General features: G+C 44.2%; 1 protein-coding gene across 2 annotated transcripts in view; it reads left to right on the top strand.

Moving 5' to 3' along the window:
• Window positions 1-16,116, top strand: part of ADAMTS12 (ADAM metallopeptidase with thrombospondin type 1 motif 12) — a 287,386-nt gene that overhangs the window by 154,488 nt on the left and 116,782 nt on the right. For both annotated transcript variants that reach the window (XM_010977625.3, XM_010977624.3), the window contains exons 4-5: window positions 7,173-7,369; window positions 7,949-8,032. In XM_010977625.3, coding sequence (XP_010975927.2) covers window positions 7,173-7,369; window positions 7,949-8,032 — 281 coding nt within the window. The remainder of the gene's footprint in view (window positions 1-7,172; window positions 7,370-7,948; window positions 8,033-16,116) is intronic.

The raw sequence follows: 16,116 nt of genomic DNA, 5'->3' as shown, positions 1-16,116 counted from the left end.
CCCCCGAGGGTTATGGATGAGAAGAAATAAGGCTTACAAGCATGGAGGGGGTGGGTAAGTCATCGTATCGTTCAGGATTATATGTTTAGGTATAATAGGAAACCCCAAATACAATTTACTTATTTAAATATTGTTACTGAATACAAGGAACTATTCTAGGTGCTGGGGATAAAGAAGCAAACAAAACAGCCCTCTTCCATTCTAGTTGAAAAATGGACTTTTGTTCATCACTCACATCAATGAGCTTCGGGGAGAAAATGTCCCAGCGCAGTGTAGTGCTCTGCAGTCCTCAGAACTCTGCCTGTCTGTCTTCCATCTTGTTGTTCTATCTTCTGTGACATCTGGCTTCCACTTCCTTGTCCAGACCATCCACATTCAGGCCAGGAAGAAGGAAGAGGAAAAGAAGTACCCATCCTTCCCTTTAAGTTCTGCAAGTTACATGGAGCACTTCCCTGTGTCCTGTGGGTCAGAATTTAGTCAGAAGGGAGGCTGGGACATTTAGTCTTTATTCCAGGAGGCCATGTGCCCGGCAAAAAAGCAAAGAGGAAGAGCAAATATTGGGACAACTGGGGATCTGACACTGTCATCATAAAGGCAGACACAGATTGCCTTAGGCATGATACGGTATTCGATATGGTAGTTTTAAGACCGGATACAAACAACAGAGAAGGAATAGATGGGGAAGGGATACTGAGAGGGTCCCCACCTTAGGTTGCCCACCACCTTAGAGTGGCCTAAATCTGTTTAGATAGAACTGATTCATTTTTCCTTCTATGTCAACAGTTGGCTGTAGGTCCATGTGAGCATGAAGAAGGCCTGTTAAATCATTTGCATCATATTTGTTAAGCACATATCATGTTTAGAGAACTTGGTAATCTTTAAAAGTGCTGCCAGAAAGTGTAGGAAAGTAGATTTGGAGTTCCAGGGTGGGCCTCAATGGCGCGACTTAAGTAAGAGGTCTTTCTGGTCTACCAATATGTAAATCTTCAAGACCTGAGAAGAAGGCATAATCGGTGTGAAGAAACCTGGGTTTCTATTCTTGCTCTGTAGCTCCTGGACAAGACTTTTTTCCCCTTTATTTCCATGCACATAATCTTAGGATGACAGATTCTTGTAATCTCAAGAGGCTTTAGCAGGCATTTAAGCTAATTTCCTTCCTGAGCTTGTCTTCCTTAAAGCTGTATTTCCCAAGTGATAGACATGGGACACTGGGTAGTAATAGGAGCTCTGAAGACAAGTCCCAAGGTCAAGAAATCTTGGGAAACAGTGTACTAAATTCCCCACTTGGAGATTCACAATGATTAGTTTTATAGGCTAGTAGAATTCCATACCTTACACAAAAATGTAAGTCTGTAGGAGTAAACTCTTCATGAATACCTTCAGAAAAGGAGAGCTCACCACTGAGGACCTGAGACTATCAGAAGCTTTTCATGGTGCCTTGGGCGAAGTGTGCAGGTCCCTGGGTTTTTCACAAATCCCTCAGTCACAAGCTAAGGAGAGTGTCAACAGAGTTCTGCCAACTTTGCACGTGCTGGGATTCATTATCCCTGATTGATTACTCAGTTTTGCTTGGTTTTCCTTCTGCCCCTAGCTGCCCCCTCCACATCTGGTCTTCACTGTGAGAAATGCCTGAGTACATTTCTGCTGGAACATGAGGAAGGGAAAGAAAGTGTGTGGGATGAGATCTCAAACCTTCAGAATTCCTTGTCATTCCAAGCATTGGCAATGAATGAAACTGATCATTTAAAATAAAATGATAATGGACCAGATTGTTTTATAAATTCTCATTCTGATCGACTGTCCAGAGAGATCCTGAAACCTTTCACCTCTGCTTGATGTAATTACGTTGTGATTTTTGGGAAGTTTCACATTTCCAGAATGATTAATCGCTTCCTTCCTTTTTTAGTGGTGTGTTCAAATGAAGTGAGGGTTTCATAAGGCAAGACCAGTCAGCCCTTGGAGAGCATATTTCATTTTTGTTTTTTCAAGTGTTTATACTTTCTGTCCACACCCCTAACCTGGGAGTAGTTACTTTTGCCATCTACTAGTTACTGATGCTTAGACTCATGTAGCCTCCCTTGTTGATCTTTAAAGACAGATGTTTTCACTTGAATAGTGGCCAGTTTTGAGGAACAGATAGTCTATTACCTAAGTGTAAAAGTATTTTTGGTTCCCAGTGAATGAGGTAAACTTTTCTGAATGAAAATGAGTGTCCTGGCTGAGGCATTTTGAATCTACCCAAAGCTGCCTGAAGATGGGAACACCTCTGGCAGCTCAGCCATTTTTGCTAAAGAATATGAGCCCCAGATTTGACATTCAGCTCTGTTGGGAAAGGCCACACTGTTCTGCCAAGAAGGGGACCTGGGTGCAACTGTGTGATGGTAGCAGACTGCTGCCAGTTGGGCTTGAGTCATGGAAAGGTATGTTTACTCAACTCAACACACCAGAGTTGAAAGGTCTCTAAGAGATCGTGTCATCTAATGGTTAAAGCTGTGCCATGTGGAATCCCCCTCAGGGCCATCTGCCACATCACAGCCACTTTCTTTGCCTTGCTGTTTGCAAAATCTGTGTGTGAAGAAAGGGTTCCATAATTAAAATGAAATTTCCTAGTCAGAGTTCAGTTTAATTTCCTCGTTACATAGGAGTGGGGTGGGGGTGGAGATGAGAACACTTGTCCAAGGTCATGAGACTTGTGAGTGGCTCCACGCAGAAGTGGTTCAGGCCAAGCCCACAGGGCTGGGGAGGGGGTGGTTGTCAGCAGTGGGCCTGGACAAGCTATCAGACTTAAGACATTCATCTTCCTTTTTTTCCAGGCAAGTGACATCCAGGAAGCCCACCCCTGTCTCCATGCCACTGTCCTAAATGAGATCCAGACCTGCTCATCTAAGTGCTCATGTGCTGCTTATGGGCTATGAGACTTTGAACAAATTTGAACAAGTGTAACCTCTCTGCATCTCATTTTTCTCATTTAAAAATGGCAATAATAAGACTTACCTCAAATAGTTGTTGAGAATTAAATACAGTTGGCCCTCTGTATCTGTGAGTTCATCCAACCACAGATTTAGCCAACCTTGGATTGAAAATACTAAGGAAAAAAAAATCCAGAAAATTCCAAAAAGCTAACTTGAGTGTCCTTATTTACACTGCCCATTTGGCTAGATTTCTCCCCTTAAAGCAAACACTCCCCAGTCTCAGTGTGGAGAATCCTCTAACTGAAACAGTCATCTCATGGAAGTGAATAACTCTTGCCATTCTTCTTTATTTGTGGATCATAAATCTGTTCCAATTCATCATCAGTTTTTCCTTCACCCATGCATCAAGCATTTATTGGGTGTCACTGTTTGCCAGGCACAGTATTAGGTGCTGGGTGCAAACCTAAAGGAGCTCTGGTCCTTCAGGCACTTAAAGCCTCACTGGACAGTCCCGCAAGCAGCAGGAAGCCACAGCAGTGCAGAAAGTGCTCAGCCCCAGGCCTGCCCAGGGAGGGATCTCTAAACAGCGCGTGTGTGGTGTGGACTGAGCTGTGTCATTCCGCATTTCCTGTGCTGAAGCTCGAACTCCCAGTGTGACTGTAGCTGGACAGGGGGCTTTTTAGGAGGTAACTAAGGTTAAATGACATCATAAGGGTGGGGTCCTAATCCAGTAGGATTGGTGGCCATTTAAGAAGATGAAAAAGAGATCCGTCTCTCTCTCCACATACGCACAGTGGGAAGGCAGCCTTCTGCAAGCCAGGAGGAGAGCTCTCAAAGAGCCTGTCCGTGCTGGCATCCTGACCTTCCAGCTCCCAGGAATGTGAGAAAAGAAATTTCTGTTAAGTCATCCAGTTGATGGTATTTTGTTATGGCAGCCTGAGCTAAGACAGCGGGTGTGTGTGTGTGTGTGTGTGTGTGTGTGTGTAAGGGCCAGGGGGTGGGGAGCTTCCCAGAATTGCTGGCGCCTTACCTGCCCCTGAGGGACTGTCTGGCTTTGTCATCAGGCCTTGAAGATAAATGTGTAGGGCTGGCTTCTTGTACTTTCTGAAATTCCTTAGCTGAGTCTTGGATGACTTCATCAGGACTCAGTGAAGTCAGCCTAGATATATCTATATGATCCTCTTTCCTAACTCCGTCCCACCAGGGTCCAGTTCAAATCCCACCACTTCTGCGGAGCTCTGGCACTGTCTGTGATAGAACTGATATCTCTCTCCTTGGGAATTTTTTTGCAGCCTGATCAAGACATTTTCATACTTTCATTCTTCTTATCCACAATTAGATTGGCTGTCACATTAGTGCAAGGATTGTGTCACTCACTTCTTTGCCACAGGAAGTCACAGGAAGGCAGAGTAGGGCTCGCCCTGAGGGCCTGGTCCATACGTGTTGGTTGTTGCTGTCGTGGAGTCAGGCAGACTTGGCTGGATCTAGGCTGTGTCATTTACTATGTGACTCTGGGAAAATTACTTAATCTCTTTGAGCCTTGGTTTCCTCATCTGTCCTAAGGTGGTAATATTAGGGCGTCTCTGATGGTCTGGCTGGTACAGTGAATGAGGTATTGGGTACAGAGTGCTTCGCACAGGATTTGACCTTCAGCAAGTGCTTAGTGTAAGTTGAAAACTTTTAAACAGATATATGTCTTTACCAGACCCCATCTCTCCCCATCTCCACATTTTCCCCTACAGGCCCGTTTACTGAGTAACTCACCTGACTATTTGCTGAAAAAAATGAATATAACCTGATGGGCTTTAAACATGACTTTCTTTTTTTTTCCTTTAAACTCTTTTTCTCAACATCAAGGAGATAAAAGGTAGAGGAGGGGGAGGAGAGAAGAAGAGAGAAAAGAAAGAAGCGACTGGGAGAAGCAGAGAAATCATCTTTATCCTACCAGTGTCTTACCTGTGCCGGCCTCCTGCCAGCCCCTAACCTTAGACACCTGAGGGCCTGAGAGGTGGTGGGGGGACCACAGACAGCCAGGGACTCAAGGCTGCAGCCTGGAGCGCAGGGGTTGCATACTTCACGGTCTCTGCACGGTCAACTGCAGAGAGCTGAGGGCTATGCAAGGGGACCCATGCCTAGGGGAATGATGCCCAGCCTGAGGGCCAAGTGAGACAAGGAGACCACGTCACCAAGGGCTTCGTGAAGGCACTGGGTTGCCCAAGTACACAAGCTCATGGGGAGCACTGAGCATCCTTGCACCTTGGAGGAGATCCACCCCCACGTGGCAAGGACAGGAGGAGGCCGAGAGGAGGCGGTCGTACCTCGCCCGTGCGGACGGGATTCCTCTACTTGGCCTAGTCGGCTAGCACCCCTTCCAGAAACAGACCCCTCGCGGGCTCGAGTGTGGCTTGCTCCCTGGCTTGGGCAGAAAGATTTAGAAACAGATAGTAGTTTGAAACTGTTCCCATGAGCTTCAAAAGGAGATGAGAGGGTGATAAACAGAAGGTAGGAAGTGGTGCAGAGTTAGAAACCATCAGTGTAAAGTCTTTGGAGATTTCTTAGCAAAGTCATACTTATCCATGCAAAGTAAGTGCAGATGGACCATAAAAAGTTATTCTACCACCAACGAGGGCTTAACTGTCTCCCCGTATGTAAGCTTTCATAGGGCTTCCCTACACCTAGGATTATGTCTCATTTCTTTGGTAAATTCTACTCAGCGTGGCGTGTTCCAACTTCACACACGGTGAAACGGAGGAACCGTGATGCGTTACACAGAAAACCAATGTCATCAACTCTGCAGCCCAAAGAGCGCGTGGGGAGAAGGGAGGGTATGGACGGTAAGGTTTCAGTTGTCCCAGTTCCGTGTCTGAGGCGGGGCCTCAGGAGGGGCCGGTGTTCTAGATTGCTTTGCAGAACAGGACCAGACTGATAAGCAGAAATTCCGGGAGGAGGTTTCAGCTTGGTGCAGGAGAGAGCTGTCTAACAGAACAAGACGGCCTGTCAGGTGGTGGGTGCCCCCGGCTCCGGCAGCATTCAAACTGAGGCTGGATGGCCGTCACCGGAGATGAGGACGGGGTTGTGAGGTTTGCTGCTCTGCTCTCATGTCTTGCCCCAGCCAGGGGTCCTGGGTGCCGATGAGAGTAGGTAGAAGGTGTGTGGCCATCTTCCTGATAGAAATCCTCAAAGACTCAGACTTTGTTTCTCCATCAACCCAGGCTTCTTTCCTTGTTTGCCCTTTTGGTAAATTCATCTTTCATCAACTGCCTACGCCATTCTGAGCCCACTGAAAGCTTTTAGACTTGACCACCCCTTGGGTTAAGCTTCCCAGTGTGTGAAGCAGCACTTTATTCTTATTTTGGTTTTAAATAAACCTCTTTCAAGTTTCAAAGAGGTGTTTCTCTAACTTCTGGGAGTTTGAGGATGATTCCAGTTTTCTTCATGATTCTATAGTCTCTCCTGGGTTTTGCCTTCCAAACTATGATCCTCATACATTAAATATTTTCCATACTGAAACCTGTTAGTCACCCTTTTAATTTTACTGTCCTTCATTAGATCCTTTCCAGCTCTTTTTATACCTTTGAAGTAGGATGTCTTGAACCACATGCAGCTTTTCCAGCTTACATGTGCTCCAGTTTTATGCACATTTACTCTGTGGGAGATGGTATGATGTATGTGAAAATGCATGATTTGGGGGCATAGAAAATCCTGGATCGTCCACTGATATTACAGGGGGCTGTGTGACTTTGGGGAAGTTGTTTAACCAGCCACTTTGAGCATCAGTTTCCACATTTGCAAAATGGAGATAGCAGTATGTCCCTCAGAGGTTCATGAGGATAAACAACTGGGCATTTCAAAGCCTTGTACACTGCCTTGCTCCCAGTAAGCACTGAATAATTTAGAGGAGGAGGAGAAGGAAAAGAAAGTTCCCATTCTTGATTATATCTTTTTTAATAATGAGGGATCTCTTTAATGAAATAGATAATGGCTATTTCAAAGCAGTACTTTTGAGCCTCCCTGTTATATCCAGATTTCACTTATTTTGATCATATTCATTTCAATTGATCTCTTCTTGCATTTTGGTCATATATATAAGAATATTGCATTCTCATTGCACATTATTAAACCTAAATTAAACTTACAGCCTTGCATCTTTAAAAACATAAGTGAGAAATATGAGAGAGAGAGAGAGAGAGAGAGAGAGAGAGAGAGAGAGAGAGAGAGAGAGAGAGAGAATTAACCCATTATATTCTGGTTGATGTTTAGACAGCCTTGGCATCTCCCGGAAGCAAGAGCTACAGCGAGAGAAGTGGGAAAGGAACAACCTGCCAAGCAGAAGCCTCTCTCGGCGTTCCATCAGCAAAGAGAGATGGGTGGAGACGCTGGTGGTGGCTGACACGAAGATGGTTGAGTACCACGGGAGTGAGAACGTGGAGTCCTACATCCTCACCATCATGAACATGGTACGTCCGACTGCATGGGGGCGGGGGCAGCTGGTGAAGAGATGTCATTAGAACTGAGAACACGAGACCCCTTTTTGGTCCTTCTAATACATATTTGTATTTATATTTATATTTATAAATAAATTCCATGCCTAAATAATTAAGGATGGAAATTCAGGACAAACTAATCTTTCTCTTAAAAATGTGTATCCTAAGAAAATTTCTAAGTGTGTATTTTCTACTGGTTACTTATCCAGTGACTCGATCATTTTAGTATGTTTTTTTTTCTTTTCTCATTGATTTATGCTAGTTCACAAATGAGTAAATGGAGGCAAAGAAGTAGAACATGATTTCTTCAAGGTAGTTAGAACTAGAACTGGAAATAATAACCCCTAATGTCAAGCTTCCCTCTTGCATTGTTGAGGTTTTCTACCTTTTCATTTGACAGTATCTCACTCGTCTTTGCCCTCCACCAAAAACCCCTGACCTGTAAGGTAAGGAATTATTTGAAGGGCACTGCAGTTCTGTTTTGTCCCCTCTTCCAGCATTTGTCTAGTGTCTTTCCATGTGAGGCTAATGGTTTTCCATTTCTGACTCCAGGTCACCGGCTTGTTCCACAGCCCAAGCATTGGCAATGCAATTCACATTGTTGTGGTGCGGCTCATTCTGCTTGAAGAAGAAGAGGTAAGGAAGAGTCTCCCCGCCACCTGCCTGTATCCTCACACCCCCACCTCCTTTCTTCAGAAGAGCTCTTGAGGGTACCAGAAAGATGTTCAGAAGCCCGTCTGTGTTATTTTCTGGGGAGTCCAGTGATGTCAAGTGTGAGATGGAGAACATTTCCAAGGTATACATACTTGACATCATCTGACAGTCTTTGTATCTTATGACTCACAAGTCAGATTGACAACAGTGACTAAGAATGTCCTACGGTGGAAACAGACTAAATTGTGTCATGGTGGGATGGTTTTAATAAAAGTTAGGAGGGACATGGAAATATTGGGCTTTTTATGCTGTTTCTTTACCTCTTGCATATTAATAATGTCTCCTGGATCTGTGCCCACTCGTCTCCCTGCACTTTGCCTTGGGGATTCCATCCATTCTCAGAGACTTACCTGGCATCGGTGTGCTGAGATTCAATTGATGCCTCAAGTCAAGACCTCCTACTTGAGCTCCAGACTCATATTCCATTGCTTACTTGACATCTCATCCTTAATGTGGTCTAGTCACTCAAACTTGGAAACTTAGTAAGTTCGAAATGTTTCCTAACTCAAATCATCTCAATCCTGCCTCTCACTGCTCTCCAACCCTGCGTCTTCTCCAGCTCAGTAAATAGTGCTGTTAGGCACTGTTGCATAAGCCCGGAAGTCATTCTTGATTCCTTCTGTTCTTATCTTCAACTTTCAACAGCAAGACCCACAGGGCTCCTACCTGCTGTGGCCACACCACGGTGATGGTACGCAGGTTGGTAAAAGAATTACCCAGAGACAGAGAAGAGTTTAGGAAAATTTAATAGGGACACTGCTACAGGCCAGAGGGTGGGCATGCAGGGTCTTTTATTGGGGGGAGGGGGCTGTGCACACCAGGAATAGGGGCTGTGTGACCAATTTGTGCACAGGTACCTGATTGGTTGCAAGATCTGTCAGGGACTTCTCTGAACAATAGGTTTTACGGCTTTGATAAGGGCAAGGTGTGAGGCCTGTCGCCTAGGGTATTGTGAGATGGACTGTCTCCTGGGACAATGTTAGGGTAAACACACATCAAGAGATGTTTTTATCCTGTAGAAATGCAGGTATGGTGGTGGTGGTGGGGGGTCCTGCAGTGGGGAGTGGGGGCTAAGGTGTCAGTAGGCTCCAGGCACACAGAGAGCCCAGGGGTGGGGGTTTTATGACTCCAGAGAATTTCAGCCGGCTCCACATTACCTTCAGAATACATCTCAACGGTCATTGTGTTGATTTCAACCTTACATCTTGCCTAGATGACCACAGTAAAATCCCAAATGTTCTTCCTATTTTAAGACTCGCCCCCCATCATCCAATTTCTATGTAGCAGTTAGAATGGCCATTTTAAATACAAATTGAGTTGCTCCACTATTAATAGGTTTATGTTCTTTTTAGAACAAAGTCAACATTTCTTACTGTGTCCTGCAGAGACTTTCATTATCTGGCCTCCATCCACCTTTCCAGGTTTTCCTTGTGCCACCCTCTGCCTTGCTCCTCACCCTTGCACTCACTGGACTTCACGTAGGTTCTGGGACACACAAGGCACTCTTCAGCCTCTTGGCCTGCACACTTGAGGTTCCCGATGCCCGGAACACCCCTGTCCTGGCTCTGCTTGTGGCTGGCACCTGCTCACCTCTCAGACCTCTGTTTGAATGCTGCTTCTTCAGAGAGGTCTCCGTGACCAACCTCTCCAAAGCTGGCCCCGCTTTCTCTTCTCCACCACAGAATGCAGTTTGCTTCCTTTACTGATCCCACCCTCAGCCGCCGTCAGAATGTGAACTCCATGAGAGCAGTTGACTGTGTTTCTTTATTCTTGTCCTTATCTCCAACTCTTAACATAGTGCCTGGGCATGAATGAATGAATGAATGAATGAATAAAAAAAGGAATGAAATCAAATTTAATGAATGAGTGAGCAGCCAAGCTGATGGAATGACTCGGCAAGTTATAGCACTTTACCAGCAGCTAAGACCTGTGGGGAAGTGTCTCATTCAAATCTCCATCAGCAAGGGACTTGAGGTCAAAATGCTCAAGTCTAGGTCTATTGTTTTCTGAGCAGAAGCCTCCACAATAGGTTAGAAAGTTTTAAAACAGTGATCGCTGGAGCCTGGATCCCTTTTCCTTCCCCTCTCCCCCACCATCCCCACTTCCCTTAGTCACTCGACGCATACTTTGGGTCTCTTGGAATACCGATGGATATATTATTTCTCTTCCCGTGAAGCTTTTGTTTAAAAAAATTTATCCAAAACTTAGAAACCAGGCAAAACAAAAACTATGTGTCCTCTCAGTGTGAACTCTCTGATTCCATGGGAATATAACTTTGATTATTTCTTTGATCAGGGACTAGACATGGTAGAGTTAGGTGTTAACATGCAGAAAACTGAGGGAGTACAAATGGATTTTGTCCAGTAAAGATAGAAATGACTGTGTCCGGCAGAGAAGGTAATTCTAAAGGGTATGGTTTTATTGGTCTGGGGAACATTAAGTAATTCTGTATCTAATTTAGCAGTCTCATGCCAGCATTTTTTTTGCAGACTATAATTGCATCAGTTTCATGTATCTGCCTTTGAACCAGCTTTGCCACCTTGCCTGTCTCCTAGTGAGTTAAATAGATCTTGAACACGTGCTCACAGTATATTTGTATGAGAATTATGTTTTTTAGCTTTTTGAAAATTATGCTTTGAAACCTTGGTGTTGTATAATGGTCTAGCATATGTGCATGCTTAGCCACAGGGAGAATAAAAAGAAGGTTCTTTTGGGTGTAAGAAGGAAAAGCCTTCACCGTCTGCAGTCCCAACAGTAAGAGTAGTAGGACCTCAAACTGTGGCTTCCTTACAACCCTGTAACTCTTCCTTCCCAGGAAACAATGCCACCAAAGTCCTGCTGCCAGTGGAATCCTTTGAAAGAACTTGACTGGCTGTTACCTCTCTGGCCCCAGCACTATTACATTGTTTTCCTTCTTCTCATCCTTGTTTTTCAAGTGCAACGAGACACAAGTGATTTGCTATTAAAAAAAAAAAGCCATGTCTCCCTATCTCCCACTTGCCAAGTGTCTTCCCCATTCAAGCTTTTATAGAATCTCCAAGTAGTACAAGGTTTACCATTTGGCAACAGAACTGCTAGCTCACTGGAGAGCTGCAATTCACGATTCTCACTTTCTTGATTCCCAGATCATGGCTCAAGCTGTTCTTCACATCTTTGACTAATGAGCAGCCCAAAAACAAGAGGCAGCCGTGACTCCAGTTCTCAGCTAACATCTAGGTAGCAGCCACAGTCAGCAAGTACAGTGTGAGGTGCTGGGAGGGGACTGCTCTTGAGCAGGGAGACCTGAGTTCTGACTCTGTCATCATCCTGTAGGTAACTCTGAGAAAGTCACATCATTGCTCCATCTCTCCTTTTTCTTCATCTAAATGAGAATAATAAATGAGGAGCGAGCTGTGATGCACAAACTGTATGTCAAATGCTATGCTAACCACAGAGGGGAGAGATAGGAATATAATAAGTCCTATTTCTTGATTCTAAGGCACTTAGCATCTCCTGCACAAAGGCACAAGATGGAAAATTTCGAATTGAGGTTGTCATGAGTATAAGAAAAAAAATCCAAAGAGGCGCCTGGGATAAGGAAGGATACTTGGATGTCTAAGCTGGTTTTTAGAGGATGGGAAGAAATTAACCAGTGAGGACGGACACTCCAGGTAGAGGGACGTGGTAGTAAGGGTAAAAGGACCAAGGAATCAGAGTGGCTTCAGATATGAGCTAACTTGCTCTCACTCCTGTCCTCCCTCCCTCCTGCCTGGAATCAAGTTCTCATTTTCACTTTATGACCCTAATCCTATCCTTTGAACTTCCATTCTCCTTCGAGGGCTTGGACACAAACTTGGCCTCTAGCCCTTTCCACTTTGTGCCAATTTATTCGAAGGCCTCCCTGCTCCACTTTTGGGCCAGGGGTTAAGGATAGGATTGCTCCCTTCCCTCCTAGTCCTGTGAGTGGTTGGTCATCACAGCAAGCACAGATTTATAGTCAGTCTCCCCTCTTTCTAGTCATGTAGTAGGTTACTTGACTTGCCTATGTGTCCATTTCTTATTTGGTAAAGAAGAAATAAGAATATTTACTTCCTAGGGTTGCTGGGAGACTCAAAGGTGCTAATTCATGTAGTAGTCAGCATAGTGTCTGGCTTGTAGAAACCACTCAGTCTGTGTTACTTGCCAGTATCAGTCCTGTTCTTACCCTGGTCATCATCATTTAGGTCCACAACAACCCTAGAAACTTGTTACTATTACACTCTGTTCACAGATGAGGAAGCTGTACCGAAGTCCTTGATGGAAAATGAAAAACCTTGAAGGACAAGACTAGGGTCATATGAAGTTGGAGACTTCCTTTAAGAACAGGGTAGAGATAAAACTGGGAGGGAAGTGAGTTGGGATGCAGCCAGCCTGGTGGGCCCCAGGCCACTGTGCCCTCAAGGGGTGGAGCTCACAAGCATCAGGCTGCTGAAGGAGTAGCAGTAGGGCTGACAGACAGGTAGCTGATGACTTTTTCCACAGAGAATATCTCTCTTGGTCTCAGAGTGACTTAATGTTGGGTCACTTCTATGAGACTCTGGAGTTAAGAGACTGTTACCTTTGGAGATTTAGGCTGGTGACTTCCCCTGCCCCCAGGGTGATTTGTGGGTCTGTAATAACCTCTAGAATTGCCTCTTTATCAAGATAAATGCTAAAAATATTGGCAATGAATTTGTATGCTCATTAGCTTTTTAAAAACTCAAGTATCTCTTCAGCTGATAGTCAGATGAGTTACTCCTTAGACACACAGGAAGTTTTCAGGTTAAACTTTTTACTGCTTTTTTTCTTCTCTGCCTGTTCTCTTTCTTCCAGGAACCTAAGCCTAGCTAGCAGAGAACAATCCCATTGTGCACTGAATCACGAATTCCTAAGGAAATCAATACATAATTTTTTTTCATTACAAAGAGAGAGGTTACAAAGAGAACAATTTATAATAAAAAGCCATTTTCTTGCAAAATAATTTTCTTTCCCCCATTTGGGACTATTTCTGTGAGCCACTGCTGATTTCCTCTAGGTCACCTCCCTGTCCTATTAGGTCACGTACTCAAATGAATAGAAAAGAGGAAGTGGGAAGTGAATTGGACTCGCTTGAGAAAATGAGGTGAGAAAAAATGATGAAAGAGTGAAAAGGGAAATCTATTTTTGTTTACAAAGGAAATAGGAAAAAAATTAGTGTGGATGGGAGTTTGTTTTGACAAGCTCTGATAATGACGAAGATGCTTTATGGAAAATGTTTAGTGCAAGTCTCCCTTTATTCGCTGTGCAATGGAGTGATCTCTCTGAAGCTCTTTTGTAAGTTGTGCGTGCTTAGGGCTGCATGGCATTGAGGCATAGCTGATGACTGTAACCAAGGCTCCTGTGATCAAGTGCATTCAAGAAACTAAGTAAATGTTTCTTGGACTTAACTTCTTATGAGACTTGGAGATGAAGAGGCTGAGGGGGCTGAAAAAAGCTGTGCTCAGTTAAAACTTCCTGGAAGAGTCATGACGTCTAGTAGAAAAGCAGGAAGCTGTCCTTGAGCTTGTGTTAAATGTCACATATTGTAGATGAAGTTCTACACAGGGGCAGGGCACCCAGTTACCAATGCCCAGCAACTCAGTTAACGGCACTTGCTTTGTCTGTAAGAGGAACTGATAAAAGCCATAGGGAGAAAGCAAGCAAGATTTTGGGGTGACTTCAGGCCCTGATTTTTTTTTTTTCATCAATGATTATCCCCCAGGTTATTCCAGAACTGCTTTGTAAAAATGTTGGAGGGTGAGACGAATCCCTTCTGTTGACATCTCTTTACACCCAGCTCCTTTGCCCCTCCTTTACTCCTTTCTTCCTCAGGAGTCATGCGGCTGGAAAACCTCAACAACCAGGCAGCCCTGGCCCATATACTCGGATGGTTCAACCTGGATATAGTTCTCACTACTGCTCGATCCCTGATTGTTCTCTCTCTTCCTCATTCCTGTCAAGAACTTTGACTTGACTTTCTTGTCATCCCACCATACTTTCATGGATGCGACAATGGGAGAAGACATGAGACTTCCGGTCAGAGACAAAGGGCTTCATTACTCACAGTACATGTGGCGTGAGCTTCATGTTTGTATCTGTCCCGCTTGTCCCCTAAATCCTGCAGGGGTGATGCAGGCAGCCCAGGTGGATGCTGTGCACACACTGTGTTTTATCATAGCTGAGAAGCCCCAAGATAGGGAAATTCCAGTCCCTTAAAGGTGGTTGTAAGAAATTTGTTGAATTTTGCCCTGGAGGGAGCCATTATCTTTATTATCTTAGAAAGCAAATAAATCTGCCTTCTTCCCTGGAGGGAGACACCATCCCTATATGCCAAGGCTGTTTGCTATACAATATCCTTGAAAAAACACAAAAGCTGTCAGTGTCTTTGTTCAGAAGAGGTCAGGAACACAGGAGACCTGTGTAAAACTGTTTCCCAACAGATCCTATTACAGGCAGCAGAATTACTATTCCATATTTTATGCTTTATTCTTAAACTTCTGGCCCCTTACCTTCCTCTTCTCTAATCAGCAGTTCTTGCCTCTTTGCTAACTCGCCACAGAACCTCTCAGCCACAGAATCTTCACTTTTGTCTGGCTTCATGGATATATGCTTTGCCGTTTCTCCATTCCTTGAGGAGCGATGGGCGTCCTCTGTTTTGTCGGTATGCTAAGAACGCCAGGCTGTGCACTATACTTGAGATAAGAAGGGGAATAAACGCCAGTCCTTGTCCTGGAGGAGCTGAGGAGGAAACGGGCACACGAGTTTAACATTTTAACGTAGGGCCGCAAGGGCTGTGAGCCACGGTGCACGAGATACATTTGTAGGAGACTAATTCAGACTAGGGGCAGGGAAGCTTCCTGGAAATGCCCCAGCTGAGTCAAAGAATTAATGGAATATTGAGTAAGTTAAAGGGGATAAAAGAGGAGAGGAAAGGCATTCTAGGTAGAGGAAGCAGCCCAAAGAAAAACTAACATAAGGGGGTGGGGGAAATGGCAGAGGGTCTCTGCCCACCCAGTGTAACCCATCTGAAAGGTTCCCTTTGAATCAAAATATGGGATTCACACATGATGAACTGGTAAGTAACCCACACCAAAGTATACTGAAAAGTGCTTTATAAGACCTCCTGTTGCAACCCTCCCAGCCTTGATTCAGGCCAGTTATTATTTTTAAGATACCAATATTTTTTGGAGATAATTCTAGATTCACATGCAGTTGTAAGAAATAGTACAGAGAAATCCCTTATATCCTCTACCCACTTTCCCCCAATGGTAACGTCCTGCATAACTTTGGAATAATATCAGAACCAACAAATCAATACTCAAACAAACCACCTACCTTATTCAGATTTCACCAGTTTTATAAGCACTGTTTGGTGTGTGCGTCAGGCGTGTGTTTACATTTAGTTCTTACCATTTTAACATGTATAGATTTCTGTGACCTTCATCGGAATACAGAACAGTTCCATTACAAAGATCCCTCTCATGCTCCTCTTTTGTAGATCCTTCTGCTTACAGTCCTAACTCCTAGAAAGCCCCTAATCTGTTCTCCATCTCTCTAATGTTGTCACTTCAAGAATGTTATATAAGTGGAATTGTACACTGTGTAATCTCTTGAGATTGGATTTTCCTCATTCAGCGTAATTCTCTTGAGATCCATCCAAGTTGTGTGCATTGAGAATTTACTCCTTTTTATTTCTGAGTAGCATTCCATGGTAGACATCAGTTTATTTAACCATTCACTCATTGAGGGACATTTGGATCGTTTCCAGTTTTTTTGCTATTATTCATGAAGCCGCTATAAACATTCCACTGCAGGGTTTTATGTGAGTGTAAATCTTCATTTCTCTGGGATAATGTCTAAGCATGCAGTCGCTGGGTCATATGGTAGTTGCATGTTTGGTTTTGTAAGAAATCTCAAACTGTTTTTCATAGGGGCTGTAGCATTTCACATTCTCACCAACAGTGTCTGAGTGATCCACTTTTACCATGTTT

This window comes from Camelus dromedarius, chromosome 3 (genome assembly GCF_036321535.1).
Source record: "Camelus dromedarius isolate mCamDro1 chromosome 3, mCamDro1.pat, whole genome shotgun sequence".
Taxonomy (NCBI): Eukaryota; Metazoa; Chordata; class Mammalia; order Artiodactyla; family Camelidae; genus Camelus; species Camelus dromedarius.
Note: the sequence above shows the minus strand (reverse complement) of the source record. Positions and strands in the feature narration are given on the sequence as shown.